Source organism: Salmo trutta, chromosome 40, assembly GCF_901001165.1.
Source record: "Salmo trutta chromosome 40, fSalTru1.1, whole genome shotgun sequence".
Lineage (NCBI taxonomy): Eukaryota > Metazoa > Chordata > Actinopteri > Salmoniformes > Salmonidae > Salmo > Salmo trutta.
Window position 1 is genome coordinate 19,329,099 of NC_042996.1, and position 16,145 is coordinate 19,345,243.

The following is a 16,145-nucleotide window of genomic DNA, read 5'->3' on the forward strand; positions in this document are numbered from 1 at the left end:
TTCTGTATCTATGGACGAGACCCAGTCGTTCAGTCTTTTTGTTCTGTATCTATGGATGCGACCCAGTCGTTCGTTCTAAATGTTCCATTCCATACTGGCTGGCAATGTTCTTATCCCTTGCTTGCTTGCTTGCTAGCTAGTCAACTACGGATAACGTACAGTCACGTCAAACAGTGCAGACAGAATAACAACAGTAGCTTGCATTTGTTTAAGCTGTTTTTCTAGTGACATTTATTTGGATACATCCATAACAATGAGCTAATGAGGCACGATTTGGCCTGGCATAGAAAATGTGCTCTCTCGTTAGGACACTGTTGTTCAGAGGAGCTAGACAACAACACAGCTAACACAACAACTTCCAACTGACGCTGGAAAGACTGCAAACTAGCTGCACTTCATTTCGTTTTACTTTTCTAATTGACATTTCTTTGTATATATCCATAAAAATGATGCCAGCTGATTCATGATTTCGACTGGCTGAGAAACGCTGCCTGCCTCTCTCTCTCTCGTCCCGACTCCCGACCCCTACACGTTCATTACGATGGGACAGCTGGAGATCTAATTTGAATATTGAAACAATGTTGCAAATGTCGGAGAGACAGACTGCAAGGTTTATACAAATCTCCTCTGTTAAAAACGACATTTAATCTAAAAGAAATGTGAGATAATGTCTAGATGCTTTTTATAGTGGAGATCAAGTTTATAACTTGCCTGGCTGGGCTGATGAGACAGTGGATTGCGCAGTCAGATGGAACAGAGTAAATAGGCATTTTAACGTCATATTTATCTGGTGGTAACTTGTGGAATATGGCCAATATACCACACCCCCTCGTGCCTTATTGCTTAAGTAATATTTGTATCCGTGTAAAGACTGTAATGTCTTTGTTCATGTTTTTAAATGAATGTGCATGTTAAAGTATTTTTCTTTATGAGTTGGGCCCCCAGGAAGACGGTAGCTGTTGCCAATAAAATTGACATCTAAATCTCTCCTCTCTCTTCCTCTCCCTCCAGGTTCTCCCCAGCTGCAGGACAAACACAAGCATTCCAGAGAGAACTCCTGCCTCTCTTCCAGGGAGAGACCTGTCAGTGCCATCTACCCCAATCCCCTAGACCCTGCACAGGTGAACACAGACAAACAAATCAATAGACAAAGTATAGCTATAATACCTTTTATTAAGATCTCTGCCGTTTGAACCCAAAGAGCTGTTCAGCAAGCATGAAATGTCACTCACAGTATGGATTTCTCAAAGTTAAGACAAAACCTGAACTCCACAAAGTCAAAATATCTTACTTTCCTTTGTGGATTTTGTAGCTTCAGTATTGTGCTGTCTTGTTTGCTTTTTGTAGAGGGCGACCCCTCATCAAATAGGTGACGCCACACTACCCCGAAGTGATCCTAACCTTTCTGCACCAGACAAAGGTAAAACATGTCTCATTGTCTTGTATGTCATCTCAGTCATTGTCTCCATCTCTCTTTACAGTACATAAGCCCAAAATCATTATAACACCAAAGTATCCTTGCCTATGTGTCGTACCAAGATACTAGCGTGCTGCTAAACAGTCGCTTCTCATCCTCCAGTCAGTCAAAGAGATCATAGCTACGGTCATCTGTCCGGACATGAGTGTAGTTGACAGACTGACCGGTGAGAGTGTGACATACTTTGTCTGGAGCGTAGACATCTGCTTCAATGACAGCCTCTCCCCACGAGGTCTGTTCCCTCCCAGCTCCATCAGCATTCACAGGCAACAGTAGACACGTGAGGAATCCCAAATGGCACCCTATTCCTTATATAGTGCACTTCTTTTGACCAAGGGCCATGGGGCTCTGTGCCAATAGGGATCCAGCCACATTTGGGATACAGCCACATTAAATCGATGCTTCTTATTTATTAATATCAGAATGCGTGGAAACATGTTTATTCCCTAAGGGTTGATGGGATATGCCTTTTCAGAAGGCTATGCATATGTATAAATGCATATGTGTCTCAGTTTTTTATTCACAGATGTCCGTTTTGTATATTTTGTATGTTATATAAGCGCTTTATATTTTTACATATTCCAGTGGGGCGGCATTTCAATTCTAGTTTGGAAGGGCCCTTGTGTAATTAAAAAAAGCTCAGCTGTTTGATTGCTTTCTGTGAACTTCACTGAAGGTTAGAGGTTCAGGGAAAATTAACTCATGAAATTAGTATTGTATAGAAAATGTGAAAAAAATAATGTCAAACCACAAGCACAGCGGTGTGCCACTTGAAGGTGTATTCACTCAGCTCAAGTGGAAATGCGCAAACCAGGCGAACCTGCTCTTTTACACCAGTTTGTGGAAGAAATAACTAAACACAGGAAGAGCCCCTTCGTATTAACAGGAGAGAACGGGGAAGTGTTATTTACAGTGGGATTTCTCTCACTGCATTCTAAACAGCACAGCAAGCGTTTAAGACTAAAACCTGTCAGTTGCATGATATTCACTACATAAGAAGATTGAGGTGTGGGTGATTGTTAATAATAATAATAATTCATCATTTGGTGGGTGCTTGTATTTGTCCTATTTCACACACATTTTAGTGTGTATTAATTGGAAATGTTTTTTTTGCATATCCCACTCTCTCTGAGACACCCTCGTAGAGCGGGGTCACACCCAAGGTCTGCCATTCAACGGGGATCATGGAGCAATTAGGATTAAGTGTCTTGCTCAAGGGCATATTGACCGATTTTTCACTTTGTCTGGGATTCTAACAAGCAACCTTTCGGTTACTGGCCCAACGCTCTAACCGCTAGGCTATCTGCCACCCCAACAAATTTAAAGGTCTGTCAAATCTCCATCTGACAATGCTTTATATTTAGGCTAAGAAAATCTTGAAATGTAGTAACTCTGTTTTATAAATCGTCAGTTACAACAACCGATACGAATCCCTACCTCTGTTATTACATTTCCTGTAATCCACTATGATTACATTCTAATATAGATCTAGATTCTAGTCTACATCATCTGTTGTGTTGTGATGTGTTGTAACCCAATGAGCAGTGATTGATGCATGTCTGTCTATATGTTTGTACACCAACATAGTGAGACCCACCTTCAGTAGCTGGAGTCTAGACAGTGTAAAAGAGGTCAACAACACACAATTCTCTGACACTGTGGGAAAGTTGCTCTGTCCCCCTGTCCCTCCTAGGCCACCATACTCAGGTAAACCAATCAGAACACTCGATCAATGAGGAATGGCACTAATACTTTCCCCCATCTTTTGACACCTGGTGCTTCCACCTGCTCTCTTACAGGGCTCGTTGTTACGCTGTCAACTCTCTGCTATAAACTCAGCTGCTTTCTTTTATTCCTGCTGGTTTGCTTCTATAAATAACTTCTCCTTCACATGATGTATACATACTGTATAATAATGGTCTGTATTCTAGCCTGGGTGCCTGTCTCTTTCTGCTCTAGCCAACTTGTTATTATCCTGCCAAAGGCCACCACTGTTGACTACACAAATAGTCCAGTACCCAAGCTATTTATTCCTTCTTCTTATTGTGAATAATATATTTTTTTCTTAACTGACTTGCCTAGTTAAATAAAGGTGTAATAATTGACTATCTGACAAGCTTTGGTCCAGGAGAAAAATCATAAAACAATCTATGTGACTGACTTTGATGATTGCAGTAGAATCCCTATGTACAAATAAATTGGTCAAGCTCACGTCATAAAGCTGTGAATACTTTACTTTATGAATATCTTTTATCTGAGGGGAAAACCGACAACAGCCTAGAGGATATATTTGTCCTCTGCTATGCCGCCTGCTACTCTATAATCGTAACTATATATAATAACTAGAACCAGTTAGACTCAACTATAGTGTAAGATTGTATAGATTAGCCTTCTCATTCAGGGGTTCATTAAATCCCACAACAGCAAGCCTACACACACGCAAACAGACACATGCAGCGCACAAACAAACACACATACACACACACACACACATGCAGCATACACAAACATATACACAGCGCACACAAACATACACACACGCAGTGCACACAACCCCCAAACTCCCACTTCTCAAGCCCTGAGCTTGACACTTCCAGTAAACTTAGACTTGTTATTATATTTTTGGAGCTATATATTTATTTTGTGATTCACTAGAGCTGACTTGTCCCCCTGTTGTAGCGTTGAATTGAGTGTTTTGCCCTCCATTGAGCAGCTGTTGGATGTATAAATAGCTTAGTGCTGACTAAGGACCCGCGGCTGTGGGATTATTTGATTCATAGATGCCCAAACCTACTGAAGTCCTCAGCTGTGGAGGACTCACTCCAGTGTCATCAAGTCGACTGGTCCAAAATGGTGGCAGGATTTAAACGTACCCTCTCTTCTCTGTTTCTCTCTGGTTGACTGTCAACAGGCTCTTCAGCCAAGACTATGAGGTCGCAGTCCCCAGTCCCAACGTCCAGATCTCCACAAAAGGTTGGTGTTGTGTGTGTGTGTGGTTGCATTTACAGTTGAAATAGGAAGTTTACATACACTTAGGTTGGAGTCATTAACACTCGTTTTTCAACCACTCCGTACATTTCTTGTTTACAAACTATAGTTTGTGCAAGACACAAGTAATTTTTCCAACAATTGTTTACAGGCACATTATTTCACTTATAATTCACTGTATCACAATTCCAGTGGGTCAGAAGTTTACATACCCTAAGTTGACTGTGCCTTTAAACAGCTTGGAAAATTCCAGAAGATGCCATGACTTTAGAAGCTTCTGATAGGCTAATTGACATAATTTGAGTCAATTGGAGGTGTACCTGTGGATGTATGACAAGGCCTACCTTCAATCTCACTGCCTCTTTGCTTGACATCATGGGAAAATCAAAAGAAATCAGCCAAGACCTCAGAAAACAAATTGTAGACCTCCACAAGTCTGGTTCATTCTTGGGAGCAATTTCCAAACGCCTGAAGGTACCACGTTCATCTGTACAAACAATAGTACGCAAGTATAAACACCATGGGACCATGCAGCCGTCATACCGCTCAGGAAGGAGCCGCATTCTGTCTCCTAGAGATGAACGTACTTTGGTGCGAAAAGTGCAAATCAATCCCAGAACAACAGCAAAGGGCCTTGTGAAGATGCTGGAGGAAACCGGTACAAAAGTATCTATATCCACAGTAAAACGAGTCCTATATTGACATAACCTGAAAGGCCGCTCAGCAAGGAAGAAGCCACTGCTCCAAAACCACCATAAAAAAAGCCAGACTACGGTTTGCATCTGCACATGGGAACAAAATTGTACTTTTTGTAGGAATGTCCTCTGGTCTGATGAAACAAAAATAGAACTGTTTGGCCATAATGACCATCGTTATGTTTGGAGGAAAAAGGGGGAGGCTTGCAAGCTGAAGAACACAATCCCAACCGTGAAGCAAGTGGGTGGCAGCATCATGTTGTGGGGGTGCTTTACTGCAGGATGGACTGGTGCACTTCACAAAATAGGTGGCATCATCAGGAGGAACATTATGTGGATTTATTGAAGGAACATCTCAAGACATCAGTCAAGAAGTTAAAGCTTCTTCGCAAATGGGTGTTCCAAATGGACAATGACCCCAAGCATACATCCAAAGTTGTGGCAAAATGGCTTAAGGACAACAAAGTCAATGTATTGGAGTGGCCATCACAAAGCCCTGACCTCAAACCTCTAGAAAATTTGTGGGCAGAAATGAAAAAGCGTGTGCGAGCAAGGAGGCCTACAAACCTGACTCAGTTACACCAGCTCTGTCAGGAGGAATGGGCCAAAATTCACCCAACTTATTGTGGAAAGCTTGTGGAAGGCTACCTGAAATGTTTGACCCAAGTTAAACAATTTTAAGGCAATGCTACCAAATGCTAATTGAGTGTATGTAAACTTCTGACCCACTGGGAATGTGATGAAAGAAATAAAAGCTGAAATAAATCATTCTCTCTACTATTATTCTGACATTTCACATTCTTAAAATAAAGTGGTGATCCTAACTGACCTAAAACAGGGAATTCTTACTAGGATTAAATGTCCGGAATTGTGAAAAACTGAGTTTAAATGTATTTGGCTAAGGTGTATGTAAACTTCCGACTTCAACTGTATGTGCCCTCTGGTGTATCTCTGATGATGTTAATCTGAGTGGACTGTGCACTACAAATAGGGTCAAGAGGACAGCATGGGATCAGAACCCAGAGTCCTTCATTTCAGCAGTAGATGATGACTCGTTTGATCCTGTTTGCGTGCATACTTGTCTGAATGTGTGTGGTTTGCGTACATACATGCGTGCTTGTATGTGGTACGTGGTGTATGTATTTTTGCATGCATCCGTCCATCTTTGAGTGTGTGGTTACTGGGCTTTGACAGATGACACTGATCCAGTTGGCAGTACAGTGGCCAGCCAGCCCAGCTAAACAGCATCCTGCTCACCACTAAACCACACACACACACAATTTCACGAGTTTAAGTACCAGGCATTAAAATGGGTTTAGAATATTTATTGAGGAAATGGAATGGATGTTAGAATGAGGATTCAGGAGGGGAATGAGAATGGACCGGATGAAGTCGAGGGCTGCAGATGAAGGATCCAAGGTGTGGACTCCGTAGGGTTTGGCTTTGAGTCTCAGGTAGACATCATCGCCAGGCCGTGGTAGATAGGCTGCTGTGGTGATGGCAATCACTCCTAGGAGATCCTTGGAAGAACCTAAAAGATACTAGATAGAAGGTAGAGAAGGAGCAATGCAAGACTTCAAAAGGCTAGCAACACCACGCAACATGCACTGAGTAGCAGCTGATGCTTGTTGAGTTGCTAGGGAGCTGCGTTCAAGGCAACAGGTTAAAGTGTTGCATTCAAGTCTGGTCCTCTCGCCTGAATCTTTGTTAATTCTTAAGACCATAAAAATCCTCCAGCTCCCTCTCTATGTACCCAGAGGAAGAGCCTCTTCATTATATATCCCTGAACGTGGTACAACTACATGTATTTATAGTTCTCTCCATATTTTATGAAACAGCTGCCCTGTACCTTTGCTAGAATCCTTTATGGGTTGTGGGCTGGCTGCTGGTGAAGATATGGTGTTGAGGGTTGAGGCCAAGTGAGCTTTGTATGTACACTACATGATCAAAAGTATGTGGACACCTGCTTGTCGAACATCTCATTCCAAGATCATGGGCATTAATATGGAGTTGGTCCCCCCCTTTGCTCCTATAACAGCCTCCACTCTTCTGGGAAGGCTTTCCACTGCGAGGACTTGCTTCCATTCAGCCACAAGAGCATTAGTGAGGTTGGGCATTGATGTTGGGAGATTAGGCCTGGCTCGCAATCGGCGTTCCAATTCATCCCAAAGTTGTTCGATGGGGTTGATGTCAGGGCTCTGTGAAGGCCAGTCAAGTTCTTCCACACCGATCACAACAAACCATATCTGTATGGACCTTGATTTATGCACAGGGGCATTGTCATGCTGAACCGGGAAAGGGCCTTCCCCGAACTGTTGCCAGTAAGTTGGAAGCACAGAATCGTCTAGAATGTCATTGTATGCTGTAGCGTTAAAATGTTTCTTCCAATGACATTCCTCCTATCACAAACTTTACAGTTGGCACTATGCACTGGGGCAGGTAGCGTTCTCCTGGTATCTGCCAAACTCAGATTGGTCTGTCGGACTGCCAGATGGTGAAGCGGGATTCATCACTCCAGTCCAATGGCGACAAGCTTTACACCACTCCAGCTGACGCTTGGCATTGTGCGTGGTGATTTTAGGCTTGTGTGCGGCAGCTCGGCCATGGAAACCCATTTCATGAATCTCCTGACGAAAAGTTATTGTGCTGACGTTGCTTCCAGAGGCAGTTTGGAACTCGGTATTGAGTGTTGCAAACGAGGACAGACAATTTTTTTTCACCACTTGGTAGTCCCGTTCTGTGAGCTTGTGTGGCCTACCACTTCAAGGCTGAGCCGTTGTTGCTCCTAGACATTTCCACTTTACAATAACAGCACTTACATTTGACCAGGGCAGCTCTAGCAAGGCAACATTTTTACAAACTTGTTGGAAAGGTGACATCCTATGACGGTGCCACATTGAAAGTTACTGAGCTCTTCAGTAAGGCCAATCTACTGCCAATGTTTAGCTATGGAGATTGCATGGCTGTGTGCAAAATTTTACACACCTGTCAGCAACGGGCGTGGCTGAAATAGCCGAATCCATTGTACACATACTTTTGTGTATGTAGTGTCTGTTAGGGCTGTCCCCCCCCCCAAAAAAATCTTGGTATATTGAGTCGTCTTCTTCTTTCAACCAATTGATTGGTCGAAATGTTTAAATGTCTTTTTCCATATATAGATAGACACACCCTATGTGTTTGAATAACATTAACTAGAAATCCACCGAGCTTGTCTGATGCTTCAAGCACCATGTTTGATTAAATAATTAAGACACGCAAATGACTCAAGAAAGAGCCCGATGGTCATATTGTGTTAAGAAAATGACAGCAAGTGCCTTTGTGACTGGTGCATGTTGTCTCTCTCTCCTCCCCCTACTGCAGTGAAGTTCTGTTACCGAAATCCCTAATTTGTTTAAACATTACATATTCCTTCATCCCGTGGCTCTTTTTACGTGAAACATGTTAGCATCGCATGCATGAGACCAACAGGGCCTGACCTATAGCCTATCATAATCACATCAATAAATTGGCTATAACAAACTCAGAACGCAGTACGTGACAGCAAAATGGATACGGAAGACATTCCAAATGAAATTCCAAATGGGCAAATGTTTACTGGTTGCTCAGGAGGGAAAGGGGAAGTCAGATCTGTGGAAGACATTTGACTTGGTTGTGGAAACTACGGGAGATCAAGAAAAAGGAGGGTATAGGAGCAAGCATTGCGTGAGTATGTGTGCCAAACTGTTACTATATGATTTTTTTCTGACCATTTGGAACAGTGTAAACAACACCAGAGAGTCTGTTCCAATGGGGGAAAAAAGATATATAAAGCCTTTATTACGGCAGACTAAAAACAGTTGCATGCATTCGTGAATTGTGGTTTATTTTTTGTTTTGGCTGATTATTCAAAGCTCCATTTTTGTTATTTAATTTGAAAACTAAAATGCTTGATTGCATTTCAAAGCCTGAATATCTCGTATGCTGTGTGATGGAAGGAACGAACGAATGAATGATTGATTGATAGACACAGTATCTTAGATATTGAAATATAGGCCTAAATAAGTTACGGTATAAAGACTAAACAGGACGGTTATACAAGGATACTATACAAAGCCTACTAATGATAATAACATTACTTATTATGATGATCATAATAATAATTGGAATAATGACAATAAGGAGATCAAGAAAAAGGGTGTAGGAGCGAGAGCTGCGTGCATATTACATGTGACAAACAGGTGCTGTTAGATTACAATAAATTTTTTCTACCTCTTTGGAACAGTGAAAACAACACTAAATATTTTCTAAGTAATACCAGTCTGTTCTAATATTGGGAAAAAAAGCCTTTATTACACCATAGCAAAGATTACAAACAGCCAAATCTGTGAAATTGCTTTATCCGACATTTTGCCGTTGCATGAGGCTTGGTGCTCACGGAATTAGTAGGCTATTAAATAAACACTCAAACAGGCAACAGAAGCAAGATCTGTCTTATTTCTGTACATATAAACTCAGCAAAAAAAGAAACGTCCCTATTTCAGGATTCTGTCTTTCAAAGATGATTAGTAAAAATCCAAATAACTTCACAGATCTTCATTGTAAAGGGTTTAACATAGTTTCCCATGCTTGTTCAATGAACCATAAACAATTAATGAACATGCACCTATGGAACGGTTGTTCCACAGATACTAACAGCTTACAGACGGTAGGCAATTAAGGTCACAGTTATGAAAACTTAGGACACTAAAGAGGCCTTTCTACTGACTCTGAAAAACACCAAAAGAAAGATGCCCAGGGTCCCTGCTCATCTGCGTGAATGTGCCTTAGGCATGCTGCAAGGAGGCATGTGGACTGCAAATGTGGCCAGGGTAATAAATTGCAATGACCGTACTGTGAGACGCCTAAGACGGCGCTACAGGGAGACAGGACAGACAGCTGATCGTCTTCGCAGTGGCAGACCACGTGTAACAGCACATGCACGGGTTCGGTACATCCGAACATCACACCTGCGGGACAGGTACAGGATGGCAGCAACAACTGCCCGAGTTACACCAGGAACGCACAATCCATCCATCAGTGCTCAGACTGTCCACAATAGGCTGCGAGAGGCTGTACTGAGGGCTTGTAGGCATGTTGAAAGGCAGGTCCTCACCAGACATCACCGGCAACAACGTCGCCTATGGTTACAAACCCACTGTCCCTGGACCAGACAGGACTGGCAAAAAGTGTTCTTCACTGATGAGTCGCGGTTTTGTCTCACATGGGGTGATGGTCGGATTTGCGTTGATCGTCGAAAGAATGAGCGTTACACCGAGGCCTGTACTCTGGAGTGGGATCAATTTGGAGGTGGAGGGTCCGTCATGGTCTGGGGCGGTGTGTCACAGCATCCTCGGACTGAGCTTGTTGTCATTGCAGGCAATCTCAAAGCTGTGCGTTACAGGGAAGACATCCTCCTCCCTCATGTTGTACCCTTCCTGCAGGCTCATCCTGACATGACCCTCCAGCATGACAATGCCACCAGCCATACTGTTCGTTCTGTGCGTGATTTCCTGCAAGACAGGAATGTCAGCGTTCTGCCATGGCCATGGAAGAGCCTGGATCTCAATCCCATTGAGCACGTCTGAGACCTGTTGGATCGGAGGGCTCGGAGGGCTAGGGCCAATTCCCCCAGAAATGTCCGGGAACCTGCAAGTGCTTTGGTGGACTAGTGGGGTAACATCTCACAGCAAGAACTGGCAAATCTGGTGCAGTCCATGAGGAGGAGATGCACTGCAGTACTTAATGCAGCTGGTGGCCACACCAGATACTGACTTTTTACTTTTGATTTTGATCCCCCCCCTTTATTCAGGGACACATTATTCCATTTCTGTTAGTCACATGTCTGTGGAACTTGTTCAGTTTATGTCTCAGTTGTTGAATCTTGTTATGTTCATACAAATTCTTACACATGTTAAGTTTGCTGAAAATAAACGCAGTTGACAGTGCGAGGACGTTTCTTTTTTTGCTGCGTTTATATGGATGATTTATAAAGCCAGGCACATTTAACAGTTAGGCTATAGACCTAATTAAGTCGGGGGTTCCTCTCCTCACTTCTTACACAGTTAGGCTAAGGAAAGGGCTGTTTCCTCGTCTCTGCTGCTGCGTCCTCCACTGCATTGTTCTCAACTCCGATATGCTGGTTCATTTTGCTGTTATGCACATAGCAACGTAGGGAATCATCTTGCACCATGAGAATATAAAAAAAAAAATTGCGACTACTTGACTAAAGAAAACTCGGTCGACGAACATCCTATCGTCCAAACAATTGACCAGACGACTAAATGGGGTCAGAGCTAGTGTGTGTGTGTGTGTGTCAATGGTGTGTGCATGTGCATCTCTTTCTGTTCTCCTACTAATGCTGATGAGTGTTCTGGCAGTGCTTTGAATGTCTGTGTGCTATATGGTTTCTCTGTTGGTTGTCAGGCAGTATTGAACCACAGTTGAATTATCTTCCCCCTGTATGTTGTCTCATGTTCTCATCCACATTGGCTTTCGCCTGTCAGATAACTCTGCTAATGAGCCATTCATTATCTAGCACCAGTCTGCATGTGTCTAGGCAGTTTAGAAGGAGTGACATTTTAACAGGCTTTTACAAACCTGCATTGAGAAAGTCTTGTTTTTTTGTTAGAAAATAAAATACAGTTCTTTGCACTGGCAGTTTTTTGTAAGTGAGGCACAAACAGCAAACGGCAACAAATACAACACAGATCGTGCGTGTATGTGCGCGCGTGTGTGTGAGATAATGGGGCCTGTTGGTCTGCGGTGGGGTCTTTGATTGATTGTACTGTGAGGGGCAGCTCCGCGCTCTAGGCCTTTGAGATATGTGGGGAATATTAACATATCAACGAGCATTTAGCTTCAGTCTTGTTGAGAGAAGTTATATTCATGTAACTTCTCCCAACAAGACTGAAGCGAAATGCTCGTCATACTGACATACTGTAGCATACATAACAGATCAATTGTCCTCTCCACTGAATCCAATTAAGTGTAACAAGATAACGGTTTGTCCATGTCTTTTCTCAGAAAACATTTTGACACCGTATTGGATTCCTCACGATGGAACTGCCGCATCTTGTGTTTCTCCGTCTCAGTGCGCACTGACATATGATGAGGTGGAAAAAGCAGTGTGGCACTGTCAAATCTGTCTGGTGTCTTTATGATTACGCTTCATAGGCTTTATTGTTCCTTTATGCTATACCTCATTAGGCTGTGAAGGACACATGTGCAGTCTTAAGGAGATTGGTACCCTCTCTGTTTGAGCTATGGTGGTTCTGATTGGTTCTCTATTTCTGTTTGGTCCTCTGATTTGTTCTCTGTTTCTGTTGTCTCTGATTGTCTCTCTGTTTCTGTATCTCCGTAGAGTTCATTGCCGCCCTTCACGCCCTCACCCACTGAGTGCCAGTCGGCTGGACTGGTGTCCAACTCGCCCGTCCTCTCTGGTAGCTATAGCAGCGGCATCTCCTCCATGAGTCGCTGCAGTGTGTCCGAGGCGTCGGGCACCGAGGCAACCACTGGAGACCACCCCGCCCACCAGGGGCCCACCATGCCCAACTCGGTCTCCTCGGGCTCGGACGAGCTCATCCGCCGCGAGAACAAGACGCCGCCGCCCTACAGCGTGTACGAGCGCACCAACCCTCGTCGGCCGGTTCCCCTGCCTCACAGTCTCTCCATCCCTCCCAGTGTGGATCCCCCGGCCCTGCCACCCAAGCCCCACCAGCAACGCACTAGCAGCATGAAGCTGGACCCAGCATCGGACCCTCGCAGGGCCGACGGTGTGCCCCAGGTCCCTAGACCCAGACCTCTCCCCAGGAAGGTCTCCCAGCTATAGGCTGGGTCAGGACCTACAGCCCTAGTGGGTTGATGGGTGACACCACTGGCGCGTTTTGCACTTTTTACACTGTCTTCTCTTCAATTTGGCAATCCCAAGACTCTTGAGTCTGTCTCGTTGTGAAGATCTTTTTTCGAAAGGGCTTTGCATTGACTGACTTTGTCAATCCGCACTTTTAGCTCCAGTACAGTAGGTTCCACGCGGTAAATTGCTACGTTTGTCAGAAGAGAAATGAACACAACAAACTTAGGCGTTGATTTTTAGATTTTTGATAGATGTAATAGTCCCAATATGTGTATATATTGGTTATATATAAGAAGTGTTTTGCCTTAAGTATTGGAAAGAGTCTTCTATCCATGAGTCTTGCACGTTTTTGAAGTACACTGTACTTTTCTATATGGCTGAAAGGTGCTAGAGGTCTCATGCATATACATTATGGTAGTAGCTGAGGGTGTGTTCACATACATCCACGTTGTACCGGAACAGGAAGCAAAGACTGACCTATTTGGCAATTATTTTCATTGTTATGACCATTTGAAAAGTACTGTACAGCTAAAATCAGTGCCCCGTTTTTATTCTTGGTCAGTAATAATAGAACATCCCTTTCTCATAGGAATGGAGAATTTGGAGTCGTAACAAGTCACTCAGAAATACACCCCCTTCACGATATTGAATCACTCAAATCTCTTGACCTTTCTTCAAACTCTACTCTAAGATATAAAGAGCTCCTTCCGTCTTTGAAATCCCCTTAGACCAATGCACATAGTTCTTGCATTTGACATGTGCCACTAAATTGTATGTAGTGCTAAGTAAATAAATTGGAGGCCATTGCTGTCAGAGGGGCCAGAGATGTGGACACACCCTAACCCTCCTGCATGAAGTGTAGTATGTATGTGGTGGTGGATCTTTGGGGTTTACCAAGTATTGTGCCAAAGGAAGATGTACTGTATGTATGCTGTAACGACAAAGTAGGAATCCTGAACCTGGAACCTGGAAACACTCCATTGACTAGACAAGCTGATCTTGTACTAGCCCACAATGAAAACAACAGACTTTGAGACAAATCCAGTTATTTAGATGAAAAGTCATTGTGGGGGTATAAGAATGGCAACTGGTAAAGTTAGGAATGGTGATATGATATTAGCACAAATGAGATTGAATCTGCGTTAGCAGTGGTTACATTTACCAAGGACTCACTCCAACTCTGAAAATGTTAACCCCGACCACAATGGGCATTTGAAGTGCAGTATGTATTGTAGAAAAGATGTCCTCTGTTTGCCACTCAGTGAATGCCAGCAACTCGTACACACACCAGGGCTGCCGTTCTATTCTTTTCTTAGAATCTTTTTCGAAAACCTTTTCAACTAATCATTGTATAGTCGCGCTTGTACAATACAGCCGAGTTAGTTCGAGGTGTTCTCTCTGTGTTTGACATACAGTACGTGGTGGACAAGAGTGTACTGGTATCGAGTCCTCTTCTCCTGTCCGACGGTATCTAGGCAGTCGTCACGTCAGGTGGTTTCCTGTCAGTGTTTTATGAAGAGAAGACAACACTGTTTTTGTAATAAAAATCAATAAAAATCGCACGTAATATTGATCACTTAATTCAGTACAACGGTTTTCACAATTAACTTGGGTATGGTTTGTATGTTTCACTTTTGTATGGTTAATTTACTTTTTAATTTGTTGTGAATTTTTTTCATGAAATATTCACATTAATCAGTACTTGAGAAATTGTAAATTATATAATGATGAGATTGTTGTAAGTATGCCAAATATAGTACCTTTGTCTATTACTATTATTGTAAATATTGTGTTTTTAACAAAATGTAGCTATAACACATTTACAGCTTTGAATGTTGGAACAGCAAATTATTGTTATAAATGTCAAAAGAAATGCTGTTTTAGTGAGTGTAGAAGTCTATAGTAATGTGTATCTACACCTACAGTAACACATTTACATGCTCAATCTGCCCTATGTAATAAAAACATTTTGCTCGAGTATACCTTTAAATCATTTCCAGCTCGGACCTGTTAAAAACAATTCATTGATAGTTACTTCTATAATAGTTGCATTGTACAGTATATGTGTACAGCCATGTTTGTTCAATTGCTACAATGGTCTTCCGTGTACTCCAACGTTCCGCGATTCAGGATCAGCTTTGTGTCATCAAAGTAATTCCCACACAATTCAACGATAATCACCTACTGTGGGCGCTCAAGGTGATGTAATTGTTTATGAGGAACTGGTGCGTGATCAGATAAGACGACGCGCGCACACGGGGGAAATATTCCTTTAAACCGAACACATCTAATGAATGTCTCCTCTTTAGTCTGCCAGGTGGGTGGGTTAGGGCCGGGATGATGGCACTCTTCCTAACCTCACGTCACTGCCAAGAGGAGCACCCTTCACCCGATCAGATAGACGCGGTAATACAGTAATTGTGTCTGAGGCTGGTAATTTGACAGTGTATATTCGTGTCAGAAATGAATTTCCTTCTCATCCTGAAGACTTCTCGGAAGAGAGAACACGTATCGGGGTACCGGAGGAGCGATTTAACGTGCCTCCGTTCTGGAACCCAGGAGAATGGGTTGTCAGTCCAACCCTCAATGGGCTTGTCAATCATCCTCACATTCAGCTTTCACGAGCAGGAAGGAAGCTGCGTTTCATTCATGGACTGAAAAACGGTCTCAGCAGGGTCGGGGAAGGGTTTAATCATTATGTACAAAACTTTTTGCGGATGCAAAAACTAGACATTCTGTGTTTAAGTGAAAATAGCTTCATTCTAACTGAGCTAATAGCTCGAAGGCACGACTGCAAATTATATTTAAATGTTGTGAACTTGTGTGGCTTCCAATAATCACTATAACATAACACCCATACATTTTCACAATACATCATTCAAACTGTGGTCCAACTCAGCAGAACAATTTATCCTCCGTTATTTGGATGCTAAACATCCGACATTGAAAAGTGTTCCATAGGTGCTAAAAATGAATTAGCGAGGGAAGGCAGGTTTTAATTTAACCTTGCCTAGGGCACATTTTGAATAACACACAACCCGAGAGAAGCCCTTGGTGTTTTTCTCTCTGTGCTAAATCTCCCTGGGATAAGAAAGCTGGAGCAACTCGACGGTGC

General features: G+C 42.9%; 1 protein-coding gene across 4 annotated transcripts in view; it reads left to right on the top strand.

Annotated features, from left to right (window-relative positions):
- Positions 1–15,010, top strand: part of LOC115180590 (dedicator of cytokinesis protein 4) — a 133,073-nt gene extending 118,063 nt beyond the window's left edge. For 3 of the 4 annotated variants that reach the window (XM_029742783.1, XM_029742786.1, XM_029742784.1), the window contains 5 exons: positions 1,012–1,121; positions 1,348–1,420; positions 3,065–3,184; positions 4,389–4,450; positions 12,539–15,010. In XM_029742783.1, coding sequence (XP_029598643.1) covers positions 1,012–1,121; positions 1,348–1,420; positions 3,065–3,184; positions 4,389–4,450; positions 12,539–13,006 — 833 coding nt within the window. In that variant the 3' untranslated portion in view covers positions 13,007–15,010. The remainder of the gene's footprint in view (positions 1–1,011; positions 1,122–1,347; positions 1,421–3,064; positions 3,185–4,388; positions 4,451–12,538) is intronic. The other variant, XM_029742787.1, reaches the window with a different exon arrangement.
- Positions 15,011–16,145: the final 1,135 nt, after the last annotated feature.